At 41.9% G+C, this 24,561-nt stretch overlaps 2 protein-coding genes across 2 annotated transcripts in view; one reads left to right on the top strand and one right to left on the bottom strand.

Moving 5' to 3' along the window:
* The window catches only part of LOC135101647 (serine/threonine-protein phosphatase with EF-hands 2-like), a 161,705-nt gene that overhangs the window by 55,549 nt on the left and 81,595 nt on the right, over positions 1–24,561 (top strand). The window contains 1 exon segment of the mRNA XM_064005929.1: positions 14,162–14,843. Coding sequence (XP_063861999.1) covers positions 14,699–14,843 — 145 coding nt within the window. The 5' untranslated portion in view covers positions 14,162–14,698.
* The window catches only part of LOC135101649 (lysophosphatidylserine lipase ABHD12-like), a 167,399-nt gene that overhangs the window by 89,785 nt on the left and 53,053 nt on the right, over positions 1–24,561 (bottom strand). Inside the window, exon 2 of the mRNA XM_064005940.1 lies at positions 14,413–14,507. The gene's annotated coding sequence lies outside the window, so the exon portion shown is untranslated. The remainder of the gene's footprint in view (positions 1–14,412; positions 14,508–24,561) is intronic.

Genomic DNA, 24,561 nt, shown 5'->3' with positions numbered 1-24,561 from the left:
CTTTAGTGAGACACTGAATTTAATGAAAAGTGCCCTGCAAAAAAAAAAAAAAAATAAATAAATAGAAAAAATAATGTATACAGTAAAAGAAGATAAAGTAAAAGATAAGAAAAACACACAAAAAAAAAAAAAAAAACAAGACGGAGAAGTTGTGGTCAGAGAAGATTAAGTACAAAAGCACATACAGTAGTCCAGGATGTTAAGAGGAACTTATGATCATAACTTCCCCGATAGTGAGGGCAAAGAATACATCACTAGACAAGTCACAAGGAAGGGGAGCAAGGCGGCGGTAGAGCAGCCCAGTAACTTGTCCAGTGTCGTGTGCTTTACAGTGCTTTACAGTCCCAAGAGCAATTTTTTTTCCCACCTTTCCTACCTCAGTGCCATTTGACCTGTTTCCTTAATTATAAACCACTCTGAGGCATTTTTTAATTGTTCTGGGCATTATACTGGCTAAACATTGGATAACTACTCTTTTCGTCCCATTTTCTTTCTTGTTGATGCTCTGAAAGATTTTATACTTTGCCTTTAGTCTTGTGCATTGCGCCATATCGCAGTGAAAGTTAAAATCTCGACTGAATTTACGGGAGAAAGGTTTGGGCAGTCAGTTCTCTTTAGTTCCGGCAACTTTTCCAGCGCCGCCCCGTCTGATGTTTTTTTTTTTTTTTGGAGGCAGGAGTTTTGGGGCAATACATTTTTACCCTTTTGTCTACGGGCTGATCCTGCGATGTCACAGGCATTTTTATTGGACTTGCTGTTTTTTTTATTTATTTTTTCTTTATTGTTTTTATTTGTGTTGCGTAATCACTGGTTCTTTCGTATCGCACAAATATTTTTCACTCAATTTTATTTTATTAATTTCATTTTTCGAATTCATCGTGATTTATATTATTATTATTATTATTATTATTTATCATCATCATCATCATGTAAAATCTGAATCCTGATTAAGGAAACTGAAAATCTATGGGGAAGTTTTGACAACTCTCGCCATTTTATTTGGAAAAGTAAAAGACATTTATTTATGTACCCTAAAATCACAACTGAACATACAAGATGACTTTTGCGGCAGTAAAGTTTTTTTTTTTTTAATTCCGGTAACTTTTCTATAAGCAACAATACTATCGTCTTAAGTTTTCGTTTTTTTTTTCTTTACATATTTTTTCTTTTAGGTTTCTCCTTTTTATTTACATATTTTTGTCTAAGGGCTTTCCAGACCAGGAAATTCTAACTCAAGCTGGTCTACAAGCCGCAAGTCATTATGAAAGAGGAAGGGGCTGGGATCGAAGTATAGAGAATTAAGTTTAACACAATAATTTCCTGTTTCCTTTTTCCTTTCTGCTCCCAAACCCCCAAAAACCCGAAACTTTGTGGTTCAGTTTCCCTTTGTCCCCATCCCCCTCGCCTCCACCACGCGCCCAGAGGTTTTATATCATTACTTCCGACTTCAGTAATAAGGTCACGGCCAACAGTAAATGATTAATGAACTATCGTTACCAAATACAGCCGCCTCCGCCTCCTCCTCCTCCTCCTCCTATACTTACCACGTGGATATAATCAGGAACTACTTAAGCTATTGCGACTGTAGGTAGAGTCAGTCTCTCTCTCTCTCTCTCTCTCTCTCTCTCTCTCTCGCTCGTGATTCCTTATTTGTAGATTGAATAGTAATTTTTGTGGTCCCGGTAAACCTAATTAGATACGAGTCTATATTTTGCTCATTCTTTTATATTCGTCTTCCTCCTCTCTCTTAGTTTTTATAATTTTCTTCCTTCTCCTCCTCCTCCTCTTTCCATTTTTTTTCTCCTCGTCTTCCATTTTCTCCGCCTCCTCTTCCATCTCTTCGTCTCTCCGTTACTAACCTTTCATTTCCTCTCCTCTCCTCGTCCTCCTTCGCCACCTCCTCTTTTTCCTCTCCTTTTACCAAACATTCCAGCACACTTCACCCTTCATGTCCTCTCTCTCTCTCTCTCTCTCTCTCTCTCTCTCTCTCTCTCTCTCTCTCTCTCTCTCTCTCTCTCTCTCTCTCTCTCTCTCTATCACTTCACCGTCTGATAGCGCCATAACCTTCCCATCGACCCCTCACTACCCTCACTATGGCCCCTCTCACGCTTCCCTCTCCCTCCCTCCCTCTCACCCGTGCACCTCCCCCTCCCATCCTCTCTTCCTCTCTCTCCCTTAGCCCATCTCAGTATGCCTCCATAACATATTTTCTCTCTCTCTCTCTCTCTCTCTCTCTCTCTCTCTCTCTCTCTCTCTCTCTCTCTCTCTCAGCCTCTAACATTTTCATTCCCCCACGCGATAATCCTCTTGGTTCCCTCTCTCTCCTTCTCCCTTTCTCCAGTTCTCCTCATCCTCCTCCTCCTCCTTCTCCCTCTCATCCTTCTGCTCACTATCGCCCCCTCGTCTTCCTTGCTTCTGCCACTCTCGTCTTTACATTTTTTATTAGAACTTTATTATTTTTTTTCATTCCGCACGATATTTTCCTTTCACCAGATGCATCTAGGTGACATTCATTTAAAGCCCCGGGAAACATTCATTTAAAGCCCCAGGAAAGAGAGAATACAAAAGCAACTGAAATAAAAAAAAAAAAAAATAGAAAGCCACTTACACATATTCTTCCACTGTTATGAAAAATGTACATGGAAAATTTCTCTCCATTTTCGCGGTTCTGTTATGCTGTTAAAATTCCTTACCTTTCTGGATCAATTTATTTATTTTTTTTTTCATATTATGGTTTTCAATTTTAGGTTAATTCGCTGCTGAGCTTATGATAAATTTAAGCAATGAGGGAGGAGAGGCGAACTATAGTGGGTGTGTTGCATTAAATCTTTATTGTGTCAGCTTTTCTTTTTATTTTTTTATTGTGTAAATCAGTTTTATACAACATGTGCTTCTTATTTTGCGGTTTTAAAATGAATGGTTGTTGTAAAGCTTTCAATAGTCACTAATTTGGAGAGAGAGAAAAAAGTATTGTAATGTACTTATTAAGCAGAAAATTATCTGTAGTTAATAAAACTATACATCTATCTGTATCTATCCATCTAAGGCAGGGTTTAGCAAGGAATAGTAAGGCACGAAGAGACGAGAGGGTACAGTGAGGTACAATGAAGGAAGTACAGTGAGGCATACAAGGATAGGGCAAGGCAGGGAAGTCACGGTAAGGCAAGACACGGTAACGCAGGAAGAAACAAGGCGAGGCAGGGTAAGGAACAGCAAGGTGCGGCAAGACTTAGTATGGTGAGGCATGATAGGCTGTCATAGTAAAACAAGGTAAGGCAATGCATAGAAAGACAAGGTAAGAAATGATAAGGCAAGGCAAAGCAACGCACAGTAACACAGGGCAAGGCAAGGCAAGGCAAAGCAAACACTATTCTGGGCTTCTGTTACAGTCTCTGCTAATCACAGATGGTAAAATAATACTAAATGCGTGTTGTGCTGCTGCTGTTCCTACCATCACGTTCGCTGTTACAATTACATCTAATTATTATAGCTAGTGCAAGTAATAATAACAACAACAACAATGATGATACCCACCAAACACTCCTCGGCCAGCTGACAAAAACACGCAAGATGGTGTAAGCATAACACTGCAGTGCATCATGAGGTACACGTGTCGGCGGTGCACTCCCTAACCCTCGTGCTCCGCCTTGCGCTCCTGAGGCAAGACAAAGTGCCGACAAAGAAACGAACACACGGGACTCACCAGGTTACATAGATACCAGACACTGACCCAAATCACTCCAATGTATTTCCAGTGAAGCGTTGAGGTAACAAGTCTTGATTATCGCCCGCACATCACAGGCACACCAATTCTTCTTCTATTGGCGTTTCCTATTTTCATATAAGGTTACAATTTTTTTTTATATCCGCTTTCTCTAGTTTATCAGGGCAGGGACTCTGGATTTTTTATTTGGGAACCGTTACCCGAAGTGGATGCCCTTCTTATCCTCGGACAGTGGCCAGGATTCGACCCCGTGCGCTTGAGGACCCCTCGGCCCACAAAACACACGTTGTTCCACTGTACCAAGGCGGCCATTACAAGTAGAGCAATTAACGTGTATACATTCTCAGATAAGTCATTAATGGTCTGCTGGCACCTTCACCTTGCCGAACAACCACACCCTTTCCCCCTCTCCCTTTGTCTCCCTCTCCCCTGCCCACTCCCAGTTAATAGATAATTGTTAATATCTTAATGGATGCAATAAGTGGGATGGAGAGTTACGCAGCATTAATGGCCACTCAGACAGTCACGTGGCACAGTAATCATCCCTGGTGCCGCATTACCAGCACGACTGTCACTCGTGCGTCTTACGTCATGGTATCATAATTTTTGAGATAAAATAACTTGATTGCCTTGTTCTTCTTCTTATCGCGTTCCTCTACACTTGTCTTACATTATGAAATTCTGAACTACATATATTTAAACATTATATTTTCTTCTTGTTTCTTATGCTATGGAATTCTGAGCTGCTAAGATCTCGAATTTTCTATATTTTTTTTCCACTTTTCCTACATTATGACATTCTCAGCTATAAAAAGAATAAGTAATACTTTGTTCTTCCTCATTTCCTCCATATTCATGCTTAGAAAAAAAAAAAAAGGTTGTACTCTGAACCGCTAAGGTAAAAAGAGCAACTTGAATACTTTGGTTTCCCACTGCGTCTCTTACATTAAGAAATTATCAACTACAAAGATGAAAAGAAAAAAAAAATCCTACGTTTTCTCAATATTTGTGCTCCTTATAGTTTGGTCTTCTGAACTACAAAGATCAAAGAACTTACTTCAGTTTAGTATCCTTATAAAACAGTTTTGATCATAAGATACAATTATTTTTATTTTTATTTTTTTTTAGAGTTCCATGTTTTCTCGATTCAAGGAAATTTACTAAATTGTTTTATTTCCGATTTGAGATGAAAACTCCTTATTTTTAGTTTATATCAGAGAAAAGTGTGGTACTCATTATTCATCGTTTTACGTTCAGGAGAAAGATTTCATTTTATCATTTCTCGAATCTACGTAATATTCTGATTCTGAGAAAGGAAACGAGTGGAGATCGAGTCCAGTGAGGAAATATTCTGGTTCACGCCATCTCTTGGAACACACAGGAAAAACAAAACTCCTCCCAGTATTGCAATAAAATTAATCTTACCGTGGTTCTTTCAGTCCGTTCGAAATTAAGATTTTGTTGTCTCTTATGTGTAGCGAATAAGCAAGTCACTCCGGGTTAGTAGAAAGGCCTCGCTTCCTCTCTCTCTCTCTCTCTCTCTCTCTCTCTCTCTCTCTCTCTCTCTCTCTCTCTCTCTCTCTCTCTCTCCCCCCTTATTCCCTTCCGCCGCCTCGTGTTTCCCCAAGGATGCATTTCAACGCAAACGCAGGTGTGGACGGGATGAAGGAGTTAAACTATTATCAACTTTCCCTGGCTACGTCCCATCTCACTCCTCTACTAATCAACGCACTCCTGGCCTTTCCCTCTCGCCTTCCCACCCCTCCTCGTCACCTAGCCTAGTCCAGCACAGCCCCGCAATAAACTGCCTCGTCTCACTAATCCCCGTCCACCCCTAACACCACCTCTGCCCATTCAGTTTTATTATCGTCTTTTATTTCGTCCAATTTGCTGTGCGGTACGGTCGCTTTTTTTTTTTTTATGGTTTAATTAAGTTTAGATCACCACCGTCTGGCAGATACCACTAAGAGGTAAGAGATGCGTCACGTGTCTCATCAATGCTATGACGTGAATGAAGAGATAAAGGAGCAGCAGTGATGATTTGTGTCTGGCGGTAGTGTGCGCGCTGAGCAGTTCATCGTTTTCACTTGTCGCTTGGTCTGAAGTCATCACAGCAACACGACAATATTTATGCCACGTCTCCTTATTGATGTATAGATATATATGTGCACTGACTTCACTCTTTTGTGTGATATAATAATATTTACGTGAAAACCATCCTTATTATTTCTCCATCTTATTTCTAACGCCTTTTAGATGTATCACAGAAGTTACTTGGCGTAGCTTTAGAACAAGTGGCAACGCTGTGCTGTATCCACACCCTGATCCCACCCTAGCCAAATTAGTCTGGGTTTACTGTAGCAAGTCACCCATTCACTCACTTCACTTCCCGATGCCATGGCTCGAGTATATAGCAAGTCTTTAGTCTCCTTTAGTCTTTTGTCTGTAATGAATGTGCCGTTAATTAGTTTTGTATTTTAGCGTTTTTATTTTATTTTAGCCGCTGAGGATGACACCAATTTGACAGCAAAATGAGTGTCTACGTGAGTGAGTGGTGCCTATGCCAGTGTTGCGCTGTTGCTCTTGCTCTTGCTCGCTCTTGCTTGCTCTTGCTCGCTCTTGCTCTTGCTCTCTCTTGCTCTTGCTCGCTCTCCTGTAAAGAATGGCACCAGCTTCACCACACTCTTGTATTCCTGCTGGTTCCCTTTTCAACAGTGGTCAGGAGGTGATTCTATTCCTGTGTCCTGAAATACATGTCACTATAAAAGATTTACCTACTCACCGTCGCCTCCACAGCAGCCTGGTGATGCAAACTGTCATCGAAATATAAATAGATAAATAAATAAATAAACAAATAAACAAAATAAATAAAAATTCATTGTCCTAACTGACCTGCCTCGCTCTGTGCTGCTGCTACCATCATCACCACAACCACCACCACCACCACCGCCACTACCACCGACACAACCACCAATGAAATATAATAACTAGGCAGTCTGCGTTAATGGTGGACTAGTCTTTGTCACGCCAACGCAGTCCTCGCTTCTTCCCTTACAATATCCTCTAATTAGTGCACAGGATACCCAGACTCGTACTGTGTAACTTAGCCTTAACTAATCCAATTTAACCTAATCTAACCTAACCTTACCTAATCTAACCTTAACCTAATCTAACTTCAACCTAATCTAACCTTAACCTAATCTAACCTTAACCTAATCTAACTTTACCTAAACTACCTAACCCACGTGATCCTTCCAGCCACGAACCAAGATTCAACACTGAGTGGTTGAGTTAGACAGACAGACAGCGAAGCAGAGAGACTACGTGGAGCGAAGATGACTGAATAATAAAAGTTTCTACACGATACTCTATTAATACGTCTTCTCTTCCATGCCTCTCTCCTTTCTTCCTTCCTTCCTTCCTGCCTACCCTGTCAAGTCCTCCTTTCCCAACACGTCTCCTTCCTAAATGCTTTGTCGTCTCGTCTTGCATTTTTTTTTACAGTTGTGGCAAGCGAAATAAAAAAAAAACTCTTTCCTTTCTCCTTCAATGACTTTCCATCCACACGCTACATCCCTTGTCTCCCCTCATCCTTTCCTCCTCCTATTTCTTCTTCTTCCCTTCCTTTTCTTTCTCCTTCCTTCCCTCCTCCTGTTCCTTCTCCTTCCCTCCTCTCCCTTCCTCCTCCTTTTTTCTCTCTTTCCTTTCCTTCCTTCTCTCCCTTCCTATTCTTTCTTCTTCCCTTCCTTTCCTTTCTCCTTCCCTCCTCCTATTCCTTCCTCCTCCCTTCCTTTCGTTTATATTTCCATCCTCCAATTCCTTCCTCTCCCCATTCTTGCTTTCCTCCTTTCCTCCTCTTATTCCTTCCTCTCTCCTCCTCCACTTTCCTCCTTTCCTTCCTTCTTCCCTCCTCCTATTCCTTCCTTTCCCCTTCTCTCCTTTCCTCCTTGCCTTCCTTCTTCCCTCCTCCTATTCCTTCCTTTCCCCTTCTCTCCTTTCCTCCCTTCCTTCCTTTCCTTTCTCCTTCCTTCCTCTTCCCTTCCTTCCTTTTCTCCTTCCTTCCACCTATTCCTTCTTTCTCTTCCCTTCCGTCTATTTTTTTTCCCGTTTCCCTTCACCCTACTTCCATCTCTCTCTCTCTCTCTCTCTCTCTCTCTCTCTCTCTCTCTCTCTCTCTCTCTCTCTCTCTCTCTTGCCGCAGTATATTAAACTTCTAGGATCTTTATTTTAAAACCCATATTTAATTTTGTCCTCCAGCCTTTATCCAGTTCAGAAGTCTTGACACTTGCGCGACCAATTCAAATCAGTAATACCTCACCACCAACAGTTTCGCTTCATCTGCATTCGGTTCGTACTGCAATATTTATTTTTTTTTCCCGGATATATTTCAATATTTTTTTTCATTTATTATTTTTTTTTCTCGTGTAGTTGCGAGTCTCGAGTAACAATTCAGGTGTATTTTTCATTTCTTCCCACGCGTGAAATTTTCCTCCAGCTTGGCGACTCGTATATCATAAATTAAAACCCATAATTTTGATATAAAGGTGTAAAATCCAAATCATGCAGGTGTAGAGCCAAAGTTCACGTACAAAACTAACGTAGAGGCCACAACAAACAGGTGCGAAGATTAAATTCAGGTGTAAATCCCACAATATGCAAGTGTTGAAAGCCGAAGTGCAGGCGTAAGGTCCACAATGTACAGGGCGCGAGGTGCTGAGAGGGCGCCTGCTGTTTTTCGCGGGTCAGCGGCGGCAACCTGACGTCACGCGCTGTTGTTTGTGTGAGTGTGAGTTGTGTTATCAGGAAGTTATCAGCGAGTTCATAATGTTAGTGCGCCGACCAAACACTCCACCGCTCCTGCTCGGCATCTCGGCTGGAGCGTAAATGGGGGACACACACATACACACGCACGCACGCATGAACGCACTCACACAAGTAAAATATTTTGATGGGAAAAAAAATAAGGAAGAGAAATAACTTGCATGTTTACCGCTTAACGACAATAATTTCATATTCAAGCTTATATTATATACACATGCACGCTCACGCACACGCACATACATAGCGAGCGCACGAACGCACGCACACAGTAGATTAACTTAGAGAGAGAGAGAGAGAGAGAGAGAGAGAGAGAGAGAGAGAGAGAGAGAGAGAGAGAGAGAGAGAGAGACTCCCTTGCAAGTTTATAATAAAACAAAAATTCTTCATATTTATGTTATGCATCCACGCTGACAAGAACGCACAAGCACACATAAGCACGCACGCGCGCACACACACGCGCGCACACACACACACACACACCCTAACGCAATCTTCACCATTTTCAACTAAGGCGTAATTTTTCTCCTTCGCCTTTCTCCTCACTTTATTTATTCTTTTTCCACACAATTTTCTACACCGCATCTTTTACCTTCAAACATTTTCCCAGGCTATTCATTTTTTCCTTACACCTCCCCTTACCATAGCCTCCGCTAAATCCTTCTCGCCTCTAACCAATTTTTTTTCATACACTTTTTTTTCTTCCTTACGCTTGTCTTGCTGCTTTTCCTTTCCCTAATATTAAGCGCCCACCTTTACATCCTGTCTCACTTCCATATACGCTCTCCCTCTCCTCCCTCCTCCTCCTCTTACTCCTGCTCCTCCTGCTGTATACTGTCGCAGGTCACGCAACGCTGACGGACCGGTGGAGCTAAATACAGATAAGAGAAGCCTTGGTCCGCATCGTGTTCACTTCCAGGACTTGATCACAAAGAAGATAATCTCGCTGCTTCTTTCTGGACACGAACAGCCACAGCTCTACACCCTAGGGAGCAATGATGAGGAGGAGGGAGGAAGGGAAGGGAGGGTAGGAGAGCAGGAGGAAGGGTAGGACGGAAGGAAGCAAGGAGAGAGGGAAAGGAATCTATTTAATGTAGTTACGTGGGAGTTGCGTGGGCGTTGCGGGGAAGTTGAAAGGAAGTTGTTAAGCAGGCTGTTTAAATCTTGTGGGTGACGAGGATGCTGAATGACATAAGAAGTGATGAAAGGAAGACAGAGAGGAGGAGGAGGAGGAGGAGGAGGAGGAGGAGGAGGAGGAGATAGTAAAGGGGTGGCTAGGTGCATTAGTGACGGAAGGAGCTAATACGCAAGGTGTTAGGGTTCACAAACTCAGCAACCCGAGCGCTCACCTGACGCCGGGCACAGGAGCACACCGCGAGGCTTAGGGCAGGCAGTAACTGTGTGGCGGCGGTGCTCCAGGGCGGCGTGGCGGCGGCGAGGGAGGGACGGGGAGCAGTAATGCAGGATGAAAGAATGTGTGAGTCAGCAGTGTGCCACATTCCGCATAGTGTTGTGAGGGGGAGGAGCGAGTAAGGAAAGAGGAGGGAGGGAGGGAAGGAGGAACGGACGAACGGTGAAAGAGGAGGAAGGGAGGAAGACAAGGAAGGAAGGAAGAGCAGACTGACCTGGATACTGTGGAAATCTGTGTCAAGTTAATTCACCAGATCAGCATTTCCGGCCGTTGCTTGCCTCCTGACCCTCTGCAGTGCCTGGCCAAGACACTACACTGCGGCAAGACAATACTAAACTCTACGGAGCTACACGCAACATTCAGGAATCCCTCCCTTCGTCATGCACAGTACGGGGAAGGTGACTAAGGCAGCTTTCACCATCTGGTACTCGGAAGACGGAGGGATAATTGGCAGCGTTGGCGGGGGAGATGGATGATAAGATAGGAGGACTGCAAGTGGAGCGGTTGGGCTGGGAAGGGATGGTTTAGGAGCAGTGAGGGGACAGGTGCGTGGGAAAGGGGGAGGGGATGGAGAGGTTATCGCTTTTTTTATTTTTTTATTTATTTTTTATTTTTTTGCTTACTAAGACTCTTCGTTCTACATTCCATTGCGATACAAGGAGTGTGTGTGTGTGTGTGCGCATATGACACTAGATACTCGTACACGCAAAACTGTAAATGTGCTAGTGTGCTGTAAATTTTAGTTTCTCTTTAGTGTGTGTGTACAGTGTTTGCATGTACGAGTATCTAGTGGCATATGCGTCTCCCTGACGAGTCTGTGTTGGTGTATAAATCTGCGGCTTACGTCAGTCCTGTAGCAAGGCAATGGTTGGTCGTGGTGTGCTGACTGACTGAGCCATCCACACAGGCCCCCGCCCACCTGCCACACCCATAATTACTCCGCCAGCCCAGGTGTTTGCATGGAGCTTACATTCTTTATTAAGTAACTGCGTGCATGGAAGTGAAGACGTATCTTTGTGTGTGTGGGGGGGGGCGGTAGTAACATTCCTGCCTTGCCACGCTTCCTTCCTCGTCTTCCACATACGTAACATTCTTAACATTCCTCACAATTATTAAGGCCAGTATGTGCCCAAGAAACTACTTATACTAAAATATTTTCAATACCTTTCCGCTGCTTGTATACGTAATGTTAGTAGTGTATAGTGTGTGTAGGTTTTCTCCTTTCTTTATCGTCGCACGTGTGGTAATATTACCATCTAATTTTGACGTCCTGTATTATGCAATGTGGAGCAGCGGGATATAAGCGAGGCAGTCCGGAATTTGTGGCGTACATAAATTTACATAACATTTTTCACAGGGATCACGAGGCTCCGCTTACAGACACACATTTGTCATGAGAGAGAGAGAGAGAGAGAGAGAGAGAGAGAGAGAGAGAGAGAGAGAGAGAGAGAGAGAGAGAGTGTTTGGAGAAAAAGAAAGAGGACATCTAATTCGTGGCATAAAGTATACCGAACAGGATTACTGCTTTACTGCACCAATGTTCGCTGCACGTGACTAACAATATCGATAATAAGAATATGTCTGCAATTAGATCAATCATAATTAACTAAGGGACGGTGCACTAAAGAGAAACTAAAATTTACAGCACACTAGCACATTTACAGTTTTGCGTTCCCCCTTTTAGGTGAATACAGGGTTTCCAGCAGCTAACAAACAAGCGTAAAATTGCCGCACCAATTTCACAAGGAAAACAGTTATATTAATGTGTAAAATAAATCTGTATATTTATTATCTCACTTCGTAGGACTCTTGTTCCAACAGCAGAACATTAGGTATTGACTTGAGTAAATTATGGGATATTACCTTGACTAATTTATATGATCACCTAAATAAAATCTATTCGACGCAAATGACCATATCATTAATCCGGAAATTAAGTCTGCAATCCTTAATACCAATGACCAGCGACTGGGAAGGCAGTGAATGGGGGAAAGTCCTTAGATATGACAAGTTTCCATCATTCACCCTTCCTCGTATTCTAATTCACGCTACATTAACTCAATCCAGATGTCGGCAACTTGTCACACGTACTTTGTGGCGACAGTGAGCGGCGACTGGGAAGGCAGGGAATGGGGGAAAGTCCTCAGATATGACAGGTTTCCATCATTCACACTGCTTCGTATTCTAATTCACGCTACACTAACTCAATCCAGATGTCGGCAACTTGTCACACGTACTTTGTGGCGACAGTGAGCGACAAATGGAGTATCACTCCGTGCCGAGTGCATTCTTTTTAGAAAAAAAAAAAAATAAATAAATAAATAAATAATCGAATGAACTTTGAGTCTGGTAACGTCGTCTTCTTCACTCGCTGTTCGCATACTTTGGTTTGGGGTGCCCAACTGGCTGCTGACATGACTAATGTTCTTCCGCCTCCTCATTGAAGCCCCTAATCCTCTATGCATCATCCTTGCGTGACATCCTCATGCTGCATTCTGTATCTTCATGACAGCACCTTTCTGGCCACCTGCCTTCCAGCCCTTCAAATCAAGCCACAGGTGAGGCTGCAGCAGCTGGTAAACACACAGGGCCCTTTACAGCAAGCGGAGCGGGAACGCGGCACCGTAACCTCTGCTGCACTCAAACGTTTCCCAACCTTTGATGGGCGAGTAATGCCAATGACCTCGCCGCTACACACGTTAGGATTGCTGTGTTATTCATAAACGATACTACCATGTATGTTTCATGATTTCTATCACAGTGTTCAGTGACTTCTTTTGGAAAATACATTTTGTTGATAATAGCTATTCCTAAATCACAGGAAAAATAGAAAAATGGACGTTTGACTAAACGAAAAAAAAGAACAGTTGGATACAGTGATAGAGAGGTAGATATATTAGATAGAAATATTAGATAGATACATTACATATAGTATTCCAATTGTAATAACTGAGTTATCCGTCTTATGTATGTATATACTTGTGTGTATGTATGGATGTATGTATGCATACGTACAGAACTACATACGAGTATATACATACTCGAGATAAACAAGAGGCGTATTACTTAAGTTGTAATACTGCAGAAAAAAAAGCAGGAAGCTCCAACGAAAGCAAAGGCTACCCATAGTCATTTATTAAACACACAGGACCGCATTGGAGGACAACAAAGCATTTGGACGATGACAAACAAACGCTCCTTGAATCCACACTTACCTTACCACACACACAATGACACTGCCTAACCACACGCACACTAACCAGCACACACACACACACACACACACACACACACACACACACACCATCTCATCGTACATTACCACCTAATAATCACATGCATTAACATCACCTCACCACACCCACACACCACCCCCCATCATCATCATCATCATTAACACCACTTAGCAACACACGCACCTACACACAAACTGATGAAAAGACAAACACGCCGCCTCCAGGAGTAACGATCGGGATGAATGGATTGACGGAAAATAAGTGATGTAGCCATAAGCTCCGAGGCGATGGATCACAGTATAAATCCCACTGATGGACATGCAATCAGGGGCGTCAGGCACGGTCCAGATTTCATAACTTTCGGTGGAAGCAAAACGTAAAATGGTTTTGTTTCCACTTTGTTCGCGGGAAGTTGCGGTTTTATTTACATGGATACTGTGTTATTTTATCATCTTTATCCTCTTATTATTCGAATGGAAGCATCTTTATGACAGTATATAGAGGACTGGTGTACAATTTTCTGTCTACATGTGTACTACGTTATATCATCTTTATTCTCTCTCATTATTCCAAGTGTCCTAAAGCTGTTATTTAATAATTCAGGAGGATTTTCATGGCAGTATTGGAGTGTTGTATAATTCTCTCAACATGGATATTGCGTTATTTCATCATCTCTCTCTTCCACAATTCTGATGAAAACTGTCCTGCAGCTGTAATTTATTAAGAATTTAGAAGTATTTTTTTATGGCACTGTCGAAAGGAGTGTTACATAATTCTCTTTACATGGATATTGCGTTATTCTATTATTTTATAACTAGAGTGAAAATTGTCCTACAGCTGTGACTCAAGAATTTTCAAGCATTTTTTTTGTGACATCATCGAGGTAGAAGGTACAGCGCAAGCCATTACCGTTATGCTTAAAAATCCAATGTTCGTTTGTTTCTCGTCTCATGTTATTCGTTTTCTTTCCAGGCGTGTCGGTGGCAGCAGAACCTCACACTCCCTGCATCCACCACGCGACAGGAGTGAACCATGACCCCAAACCTTTACTGAGGCGGTTTAATAGTGAAAAAAGAAAAAAAAGAAAATAATAAAAGTCCGTAAATAAGTTGGTAAACATGTGCAGCGAGAAAGGCGTATGCGTGATAAAGTAACACCGTAACCTGCCCGGCGATGCGGCGATGGTGACGATAACGAGGAGCGCAACGTGAAGCAACACTTACCTCGCCCCCGTCCAGTGCCCGTCCCTCTCGCGTCTGTGTCTGTCTGCAGGTGGCCTCGCTATGTCCGCCGCGGAGGCAATCAGACCAACGCCAAACTGTGGAAGGGAAATGACCACCGATTAAAAAAGGTAAACTCAGGCTGCGCCACACCCACGTCTTCGTCAGCCACGCCCATCTCCGCGTTCTGCTCATGATGTAGACGCTGGAAATGAATAACAATGCCTCGAGATCAGTGACAAGTGTTGAGTGTTAAGGGAACAGAAAGTCGATACAAGAGATAAAGAAAATGGGGTTTGGAGTGTCGAAGTGTATTTGTGCCGAGGTGGGCTCAGACAAGGAGGCGCTGGACGGCGGCGAGCAGAAGAGGAGTAAGTTTGGATTCTCGCCGCACAAGAAGCACCACACCCCGTCAATGAGCAAAGTAGAGCGAGGTGGGTGTTTGCTGACCATCTCTCTCTCTCTCACTCTCGCTCCTCTCCACCGCCACTTAATTTGCTATTCCACGTGTGTGCAGTCAATGTTTTTACACACCATATCTCCTCCACGTCTTGCATTCCTAATTCCCATTCACTAATTTCATCTTGCCTCGTATCTAATCTCTTCACCACAACAACGTCTTTGCATTCTCCACTTCACCTCCATCACACTATCCACATGTTCCATTCATCACTAATTTCACTACACTTCATCTCTTAATCTTAATCACAATTTACATTCACTTGATCTTCCACCTCACCTCTTCATTCTATCCTATTCTGAACTCCTTGCCTAATTCCACCTTATTCTTTTACTCCACACCATTCTTTATGTTACACCAAACGTGTCTTGCATTTCTGTATCACTGACCATGTATTTCAGTTCATCTACATTTCTGGCTTTTAGTGGTGGCCAGTGCTCACATCCCAAGCCTGTCATAGGCCCGTTTTTTGAAACGCTTTGATCTCTACCCGCAACTATTTTCTAAGGCCACAGAGATGATTAGCCGGGTTCTTAAAGTGTTTCTCCTGTTCATAATGTAGGAATCTTGTTAATCTGTCACTAAAACCGTAAAAACACCCTTAACAACTCGTGTAACTTCAACTAAAGCCTTGTGAAAGTAGCGGAAGTGAGGCACAGAAGCGTTTCAGAATATCGTCCTTAAAGGCGCGTTCAGAGCTGTGCAAATTTTCGTGCACACTGGAGGCATGTGCCTTTGCATGAAGAGGTATGCAGAGGCATGAATCGGTGCAAGATAAGGCATGCTTCAAATCTGTGCGCACAGGCCAACGTGCTCAGACTCATGAAGGCGCAAGTGTCTCCCCATCCAGGAAGGGGAGACTCGTGCAAGTCGCTCGTCATCCACGGATTAATATACCCTATTTTCAGGTCGTCCTTTGTATTGCCAGTATGGCTGATTGGTCCAATGGAAAAAATATAAACTTGTCTGTGAATGACTAGCTCCTTATCTCTTCTTTTACACTCACACATACTCTCCGACGTGCAAAATATTCACTGACCCAGCACCACACACTTTTTATCTCGATTTCGTCTTTGTAGCAAAATAATAGCATTTGCAGCAGCAGCAGCAACTGCTTGGTTCAGAGCAGACATCTTGACGACTGAAAAGAGTATGTGTGCTTCACTCCAGGTGTCAACAAAAAGAGGCATGCGCATCCAAAGGGGAAGAGGCGTGTAGCTAGATGCATGCGTGAGTGTGCGTGTTGCATGCGTAGATACATAGGAAGATGCACAGCAACCAGGCGAAAGGCGCACAGGTCTGAACGCGGCTTAATGTTATGCAGGATTCTGGATTAAGTTACCCTCATCTGGAGTCACTGCAGCTGAGAGGTAATGAAAGGGACCCTGACGAGGTTTTCTGTTCCCAATGTCTTGATGGCTATTCAGTTCCATTGCTCCTCTGCTTTAATTACCCGTATGCGAGGGGAAGCGGAGGGAGAAGGATGTGTGTGTGTGTGTGTGTGTGTGTGTGTGTGTGTGTGTGTGTGTGTGTGTGTGTGTGTGTGTGTGTGTGTTTTGTGTGTGTGTGTGTGTGTGTGTGTGTGTGTGTGTGTGTTACAAATCGTGCAATGGCGCAGCTCACCTCTGGTATCGTGGACGTTCCCTGAGCGTGCTACTCACTTTCATCTTAGATTTATGTCAATTACCAATACCGTTGTTAGGGAAGCTGGACTTGATACTTAGAGCTTATTCTTGTCTATGTATTTATTCTATACATCCTTTCTTTATATCAATGCCCCTTCAATGTCCATTATTGTTTATCAGATCTATATACATCTTTTCTAAGCATCATTTCCCAGTTTCTATTTAATTGAATCATTAGAATCTGGTCAACTCTTTTTTTTCTCCAAGTGCTGGCGACTTCATCTTATCCAGTCTATCCTCTCATGGTTGCTTCTTAAGGCTCGGTAATATTTCAGTTGTTCATTGTATTTTTGCTTGTTTATTCTATACATATTTCGTGCTAAGGTAACCAGACCACTGCTGTATACTTTCATTTTTGGCTACTACTGACACTTTCAACTCTTGGTCCACAGAGGCACGAGACAGTCACATGAACTGATATGTGGTTTACTCTGGCAATCACAACTGCGTATAGATTGTCTCGTATTATCACTTCCTTTATTTTCTGTATTCTACATCCTCTTTCTTTCCTTTATGTTACGGTTCCCTCTTCCGTCATCAATTGTTTCATATTATCACTTCCTTTATTTTCTTTATTTTCCATCCTTTTACTTTTTTTTCCTTCTGCCTTTCCTTCCTTTTTTTTCCTCTTCCGTCCTCAACATGCCACATTCATAAGCATTGAGCTTCATTTTATAATCTTGACATATATTTATACACGTAAGTCATATCCACCTGTAATGCTCTCCTTCTCTGTTATATCTATCTATTTCTATCTGTAAACCTCCCTATCTATTTTTATCAGGCTTATCACCATTTGTAAACATACTTATATAACTACTACTTTGATCTATGGCATAATTGTTACATAATACAGCACCAGTAATACAACTAAGGCTGGAGGTGTTCCTTTGGGTCGAGTACTCATTACTCTGCCATGAAGAAATGTCATCTCATTTATAAATAACTATTCTCATCTGCCTTTACCCAATATAGTTTTCCCTTCCAACTTCCTCCTCTGCAACGCTTCGAAAGTTTTCCAATTTGGATAATGGTATTTCAAAATGTATCATATCAATATTTTTTTTCTTCTTTCTAAGCCTAAGTAAACACAGTCCTCCTGAACAATATCCGCCGCTCTTGTGTACAAACTTGAAGGTATATTGACATTTCATCTACTTATAACCAAAATGTCTAAGATAATTTTCTTTTCAACTTCCTAGAATTTTATCCATATCTATCACGATTTCACATAACTTACTCAAATAGAGTGGTAGATGAATGGAATGGACTCGGTAACCAGGTTGTTGGGGCTGAGTCATTGGGGAACTTTAAAAGATTAGACAAATTTATGGATGGAGATGATAGGTGGAAATGGTGTGTATGTTTTATTCAGGGACTGCCACGTTTGGGCCTGATGACTTCTTACATTTTCCCTTATTTTCTTATGTTCTCACGTACTCATCACACGTACTCATCACAACTACCCAGATTTCCTCCTGTTCCCCTTCTATGAAAGAGAATAATTACTGAGTGACAAGTTAGTTAATGTAATAGAAAGCGCCAGACATCTGAATGAAGGAATAATATAATGTCATTTTCCATCCCCAATTACGTGTCTTTTACGGCTCAATCCTTCTCGGCATATTACCTGGCCTGACGCATTACGCTGGTCTCTAATTTGCCAGATTACCTCCTACTGCTCTATTAACGAGGCAAAATTATGACGATCTTTACCAGTCTTCTGTTGCGTGTCTTTTGCTGCTCACATAATCCGTCCTGCATATTCATCAGATCCCATTAGCTCTCATGTCCACTTCCACCATTTTCATCACTTCTTATATATACATATAATGTACATATAATATATATATATATATATATATATATATATATATATATATATATATATATATATATATATATATATATATATATATATATATATATATATATATATATATATATATATACGAAAGTGTATTCCTCTGTATTCTGCAACTCGCATTTTAATTAATATTAACAACTTTCTAACCATCCTTCCCTCCCTTCCCTGCTGTTCCACTATCTCCGTAAATTCATCTTTCCTTTGTCGCCCCTCCCTCCCTGCTGGTTTTTCCCTATTCCTCACTTGTCCACATTTTTCGGGCCGTTTTCGCTCTAACAAGAGATTCCACAAATTTCTCAGTCGTTACCACTCCCCTTTCCATTTCTTTTAACTCGATTCCTTGTATTCAGTTCTCCGTCTCATGACCTCATCCCACGTTTCCTTTAACTGTTTCCCGATTCTTTTTTTTATTTTACTTTTTTTTTCCTTCCCAAATGTCTTTTTAATTTTCTCTCCTCATCGACTTATTTTATTCCACACGACATCGTGTGTGCAACCAGTATTTGAGTCTGCCTGACAGCCATTAATGTACACTTCTTTTTCCTCTACATTTTCATTCTTATTCTTGCTATTCTGTTACAATACTTTCATGTTCTAGGTTTATTTTTGTTCTTATTGTTCTGTCCTTCATATTCATCCTCCAACCCAAGAAAAAAAAAAAATTCATCATCCACGTCCTCATAGTCACGCTGGATTTTCGACTGATCCAAGACAGACATACATTTTCGTGACGGTCGTTATCGCTTCATTAGCAAAACAAAGGCATCTCTGTAATCAATTATGCCCTTAGTTCTGAAGGAAGAAGAAAAACGAATCAGTCATGTCGAACTTTGGATCGAACCAAGAAGAGAGGGACCTATTTTCAGGGCAGTCTTCGTCGCTTTAATAGAATGACGATCCGCCGCCCACTCATCACGTAAACACTCTCGCTAAGCTTCCTCCAAGGCTATATATAACCCGCTGCCCTGCTATTCTCACGGGAACATGCTCTATATTTGACGAGAAGCAATTCTTTCTATTTCGTATGAATTTTCTTCCCCAATAGTGAAGACACACGAGTACAACCTTCCTGTCTGCTGCGAAATGAAGCGATTCTTTCCTCATGAGTAAGGAGCAAGTGTGAACAGGTGGGAGTGTGTGCGTGTACCAGGTAGTGTGGGTGCACCAGGTAGACTACTAGTGGGTGTTGCGCTCGCTGTGTGTGTGTGTGTTGGTGTGCTTGTAGGTGTGGGTGGCTTTCTTGCGAGGCTGAACGTGGAGTACTGTCGTGTAAGTTTGAATTGTGACAAAAACTACCCTGTGTGCATCGGGGTTGGAGATTGTCATGTGTGTGGTGGGCATCGTGTCTCAAGTGGGTGCCTCTCTAATGAACTGAGATGTGTGTTGCAAGGTTACGTCTGCCATTAAGTGCCACCGTGTGTGTGTGTGTGTGTGTGTGTGTGTGTGTGTGTGTGTGTGTGTGTGTGTGTGTGTGTGTGTGCGGCATTGCAAGAATAATAAAAAAAAATATCTAATTCTACTAGAATAATAAAAAAAAAACTATCTAATTCTACTATCTTAAAGAAAGACCCAAAATAGAAAAAAATCCAGCATCATGTTTTCTTCTCTGGGAATCAGTTCGGACCATCGCCAATAAAAGCAGCAGCGGCCAGTCACGTGACGGCTTAGTAGATTGTTGAACTATTTTTAGCCAAGTTCAGACACGCATCTTTACTGGTTCGTTTTCGACAAGTCTGCATCAATCCAGTTAATGCCACACGCTGTATGACGCTATACTCCCACAGATCCACTCTGCTAACTCTTTCAGTACCACGGCATCGATCTTACTATATTTTTCCATGAATTTAAGGATTTTATTACGTCAGGCATCCTATTTATTATGACAAACTAACGGGATTTAATGTTTTTATCTTTTATGTAAGGACACTGGCCTGGGGTAACAAAAAAGGGGGAAAAAAAGCCCATATAGGTGCCATTCCCTATAGACCCCAAAATATTAACCAGAATTGGAGGACAGGTATCTTGAAACCTCCCTCTTGAAAGAAACTGTCTGTGGTAATGAGTGGGTTTAACACAGCTAGGATGGAGAAGCTGTATTGTCGCCAGCCTCTACGACCAGCAGACTGTCAATACGTAATAATCACTTTACGAATAATATACATACGCCGTTCAAACAGCCAATCCCCTTCATTGGTGCCTTTTAATTCATCCAGGCAAGGAATAAAAAGGGCTTCAAGTCATTGCTCACTTAATGAATCTAGAGGAGGAGGAACCCCAGAATGACTCGCGCTCAATATCAAACTGGATCGCCTTCCTATTCAAGAGTTTACATATTGGATTGGCGGAGAGGAGCCTCCCAGACCCACGGCAGTGAATCACAGCAGGGAGTAATGAAACACGGGGCCAGTTCTGCCGGGGACGGGGATACAGTTATCAAGACAATCAGGCTGAGAATTTTTTTTTCTAACGTTATATTTACGTATACACAATACACTTTGATTCAGATGTGCTTGAAAGAAAGATAAAAAAAAAAAAAAACAGTCCCTACGTATATAGAGGATGATGATGATGGTGATGATGATGATGGTAATAATGATGATTATGAAGACGACGACGACGAAAACAACGATGACAACAACCACAATAATAATAATAATGATAATGATAATAATGATAATAATAATAATAATAATAATAATAATAATAAATAAATAAATAACAATAATAAGGACACCAGACATCAAAATGCAACAGCAAGATTAAATTATTTTACTCCTGAAAGTGCAAGAGACACAAAGCAGGACCTTATCGTGTGTGTGTGTGTGTGTGTGTGTGTGTGTGTGTGTGTGTGTGTGTGTGTGTGTGTGTGTGTGTGTGTGTGTGTGTGTGTGTGTGTGTGAGAGAGCTGCACATGAAGCACCTTAATCCTAGACACTATTTTTTAAAGCAGTCCTTCTCTCCCAATAAAAGAAGCGATAGTATAATTAGAGTTCCTGGCAGGGAGATAGTTAGATAGATAGATAAATAGAGATAGATAGATATAGATAGATAGATAGATAGATAGATAGAGAGAGAGAGAGAGAGAGAGAGAGAGAATCTTTTTCTCTCTCTTGCTCTCTAGTCATGACTTACCGAACCGCCTCACCTATGGCATGGCTATAAATCTCTCTCTCTCTCTCTCTCTCTCTCTCTCTCTCTCTCTCTCTCTCTCTCTCTCTCTCTCTCTCTCTCTCTCTACGCCATATGAATGACTGAATGAATATTTCTGCTTCCGCCTCGTTCCTTCCACCCCTATTCCTCTTCCTCCTCCTCCTCTTCTTTCCCGCCTTTTTTTTCTCTTGTTCTTCTTCTTTTTCCTCCTCCTGTTCTATCTTCCCCCTCCTCTTTTTCTTTTCCTTCTCAACTTCGTCATTTCCTCGTTCATTGCTCTCAGACTTCATTTCCTTTCTTTCTCCTCTCCTCCTCCTCTTCCTCCTCCTCCTCTAGTGTTACCATTAGGTCTTCAAGCACTTAACACACACACACAAAAAGAAGAAAAAAAAATGAGTGTTTTCGATCCAAGGTGTGTGTGTGTGTGTGTGTGACCGTACCAGCAGTAAACTTACATAAAAGACTCACAGCAAGAAAAAAAAAAATTTAAAAGACGTTTTCCTTCCAAACCTAATACGGCAGTAATGAACTTCCTAAGCCAAGAGGACTCCCTGTTAAAGAGAGACGCACGAAGCCTTGCTGGATGAGAAGGTGGGTGGGGGGGGAAGGGGAGGAAGAAAGGGGCTTCATATTCCAGCTGCTCCTGTCATTACCCAATTATCGCAATCTTCTCTTTACCTTTTCTTCGGTGGGTATTTTTTTCATCTGTTTTTGTCTTATTTTCTTTCTTCTCATCAACTTCCTGTGCACAAGTTTCGAGAGTTTTTCTTTTATTTTATCTTGAAGGAGTATTATTTCCGTGGTCGATACTGCAGGTGTGTGCAGAGAGAGAGAGAGAGAGAGAGAGAGCCCTTAAAACACAATTGGTGGGTGATAGCTTGATTCCACTGACAGCCGTACACACACACACAAGCCCGCCGCCGAGAGAGACGAACATGTTTTCCTCTTGCTCAATCGATTACATGAAGCCAAAGGATAAAAAAAAAAAAAACAAAGACGATGTCCCAATTAGTTTTCGCTTTGTAGGTTTTTGAAAGCGACCTTATGCTTTCCCCGAAGAGCGAACATAGGCTTCAGACCATGGAAGGAGAGGAGATCTGGATACGCGATGTGGAAACAGTTGCCCAGACTTCGTTTTGGGGAAGAGTTGAAACAGGCTTATTTTGGAGAGCGCGCCTCAAGACTTCGCTCAGTCGTCTAAGAACTCAAATAAGATAGAAGTAAAACAGAAATAATTCGTACTCTCTGTTCTTCCTTCCCCCCATCAAGTGCGCCTTGTGATTACTAAGTTTAAGCACCGGACATCATTTAAGTGTCCATACAACAAACTACAGAGTATCTCATGGTAACCCTTTCGCTGCTTTAGTCACCCGTTAACACCCAGGATTGTGAAAAAAAATGTCTGCAAAGAGAGAGAGAGAGAGAGAGAGAGAGAGAGAGAGAGAGAGAGAGAGAGAGAGAGAGAGAGAGAGACTAACTAATTTTTCTTCAATGCAATTTTCTTCCTTCTGAACATCTGCCACTAAGTTTAAATCAATCTCTCTCTCTCTCTCTCTCTCTCTCTCTCTCTCTCTCTCTCTCTCTCTCTCTCTCTCTCTCTCTCTCTCCTGATCGACTTGGAACGGAAAAAGGAAAAACTGTCATGCAATTTTGTCTCGTTCTCCTCCATGCTTTAAGAAACACACTCCTTCAGGAAACGCGTCACTTACAGACGGCGGCATTAACGAAAATGACGGGGCACAAATACGAACATTTCCTTCAGCACACATCGACAGACTAAGTATTTGATTTTTTACTGACTTTTTTTCCTTCCACATTTTCTACTTATTTTTTCCGTTCTTTTTTTCCCCCCCAAGACAAGTTCACTGCCCAAGAAGAGGAGGAGGAAGATGAAGGACCAGAGTTATTTTTGTTTCCGATAATAAGACGTCCACAACTCGAGATTAAGCGTGGTTGGCGGTGATAAATTTCAGAGAGCGAGAGGGAGGGAGAGGGAGGGAGAGGAGGAGCTACTCAGGCCTGGTTTGTGAGGGAGGGAGGGAGGGAGGGAGGCAAAAACTCTTTCACGAGGAGAGGATGGTTGCTTGGTTGTCTGTCTCACACTACATTGGTTCCAAGTTCTTGTTCCGAGTTATTATAATTATACATTTCTTTTACTTTCGTTTCTCTAGTTTATGGCATCTCTCTTTCTCTCTCTCTCTCTCTCTCTCTCTCTCTGAAAATTCGTCTCATTTTTTCTCCGTAGTAATTCCTTCGTTCAGAAAAATAAAAGTAATTGTTGCTGAGAGATTTAAAAATTACTAAGAAAATGAATGTTAGTGAACTCGTCTATATATTTCCTACCCTTATTTCTCATCCTATCCATATGTTTTTTTTTTTTTTCCATTCCAGGCTAAAAGAAAAAAAGAATCGTAGTGTGTTGGCGTGTGAGGATTGATCGTTCACACACCGATGGCCTTTTTTTTTTTTGTGTGTGTGTGTAATTCCAGCGGTTCTCGAGGGATTGTGAAGGAACGAGCAGCGTGCGCATTAATATTGAGTTGTCTTTCTTAAGGTAGGTATGGAGAAAAGTGAAGCAGGAACGAGATAAGATATTTTTTTTACTACGATATTCTCCGTTTTCTTCTTCGTTGCCTTCGTCGTCGTGGTCCTTGTTCTTCTTATTCTTCATCGTCCTTTTCGTCGTTTGTCGTCGTGTTCTTCGTTCTTCTTTTTCCTATTCTTCATCGTCCTCCTCGTCGTTAAGTTCTTTTTTGTCCTTTTCTTCTTCGTCGTCTTCATTATTTTCGTTGCAGTCTTCTTATTCGTCCTATTCTTCATCTTCGTCGTCATCATCATCGTGTTGCTCTTCTTCGTCATTCGTTAGCGTCCTTTTCTTCATTTTCATCTTTCTTCTCCTCGTGGTCATCTTCCTTCTGTTGTTCTTATTCATCTTCATAGTCCTCCACTTCCTCTTTGTTGCCATCATCATAGTCGTTCTCCTCTTCGCC

Source organism: Scylla paramamosain, chromosome 6 (assembly GCF_035594125.1).
Source record: "Scylla paramamosain isolate STU-SP2022 chromosome 6, ASM3559412v1, whole genome shotgun sequence".
Classification (NCBI taxonomy): domain Eukaryota; kingdom Metazoa; phylum Arthropoda; class Malacostraca; order Decapoda; family Portunidae; genus Scylla; species Scylla paramamosain.
The sequence above is the reverse complement of the archived record's forward strand: the minus strand, read 5'-3'. Positions and strand labels throughout refer to the sequence as shown.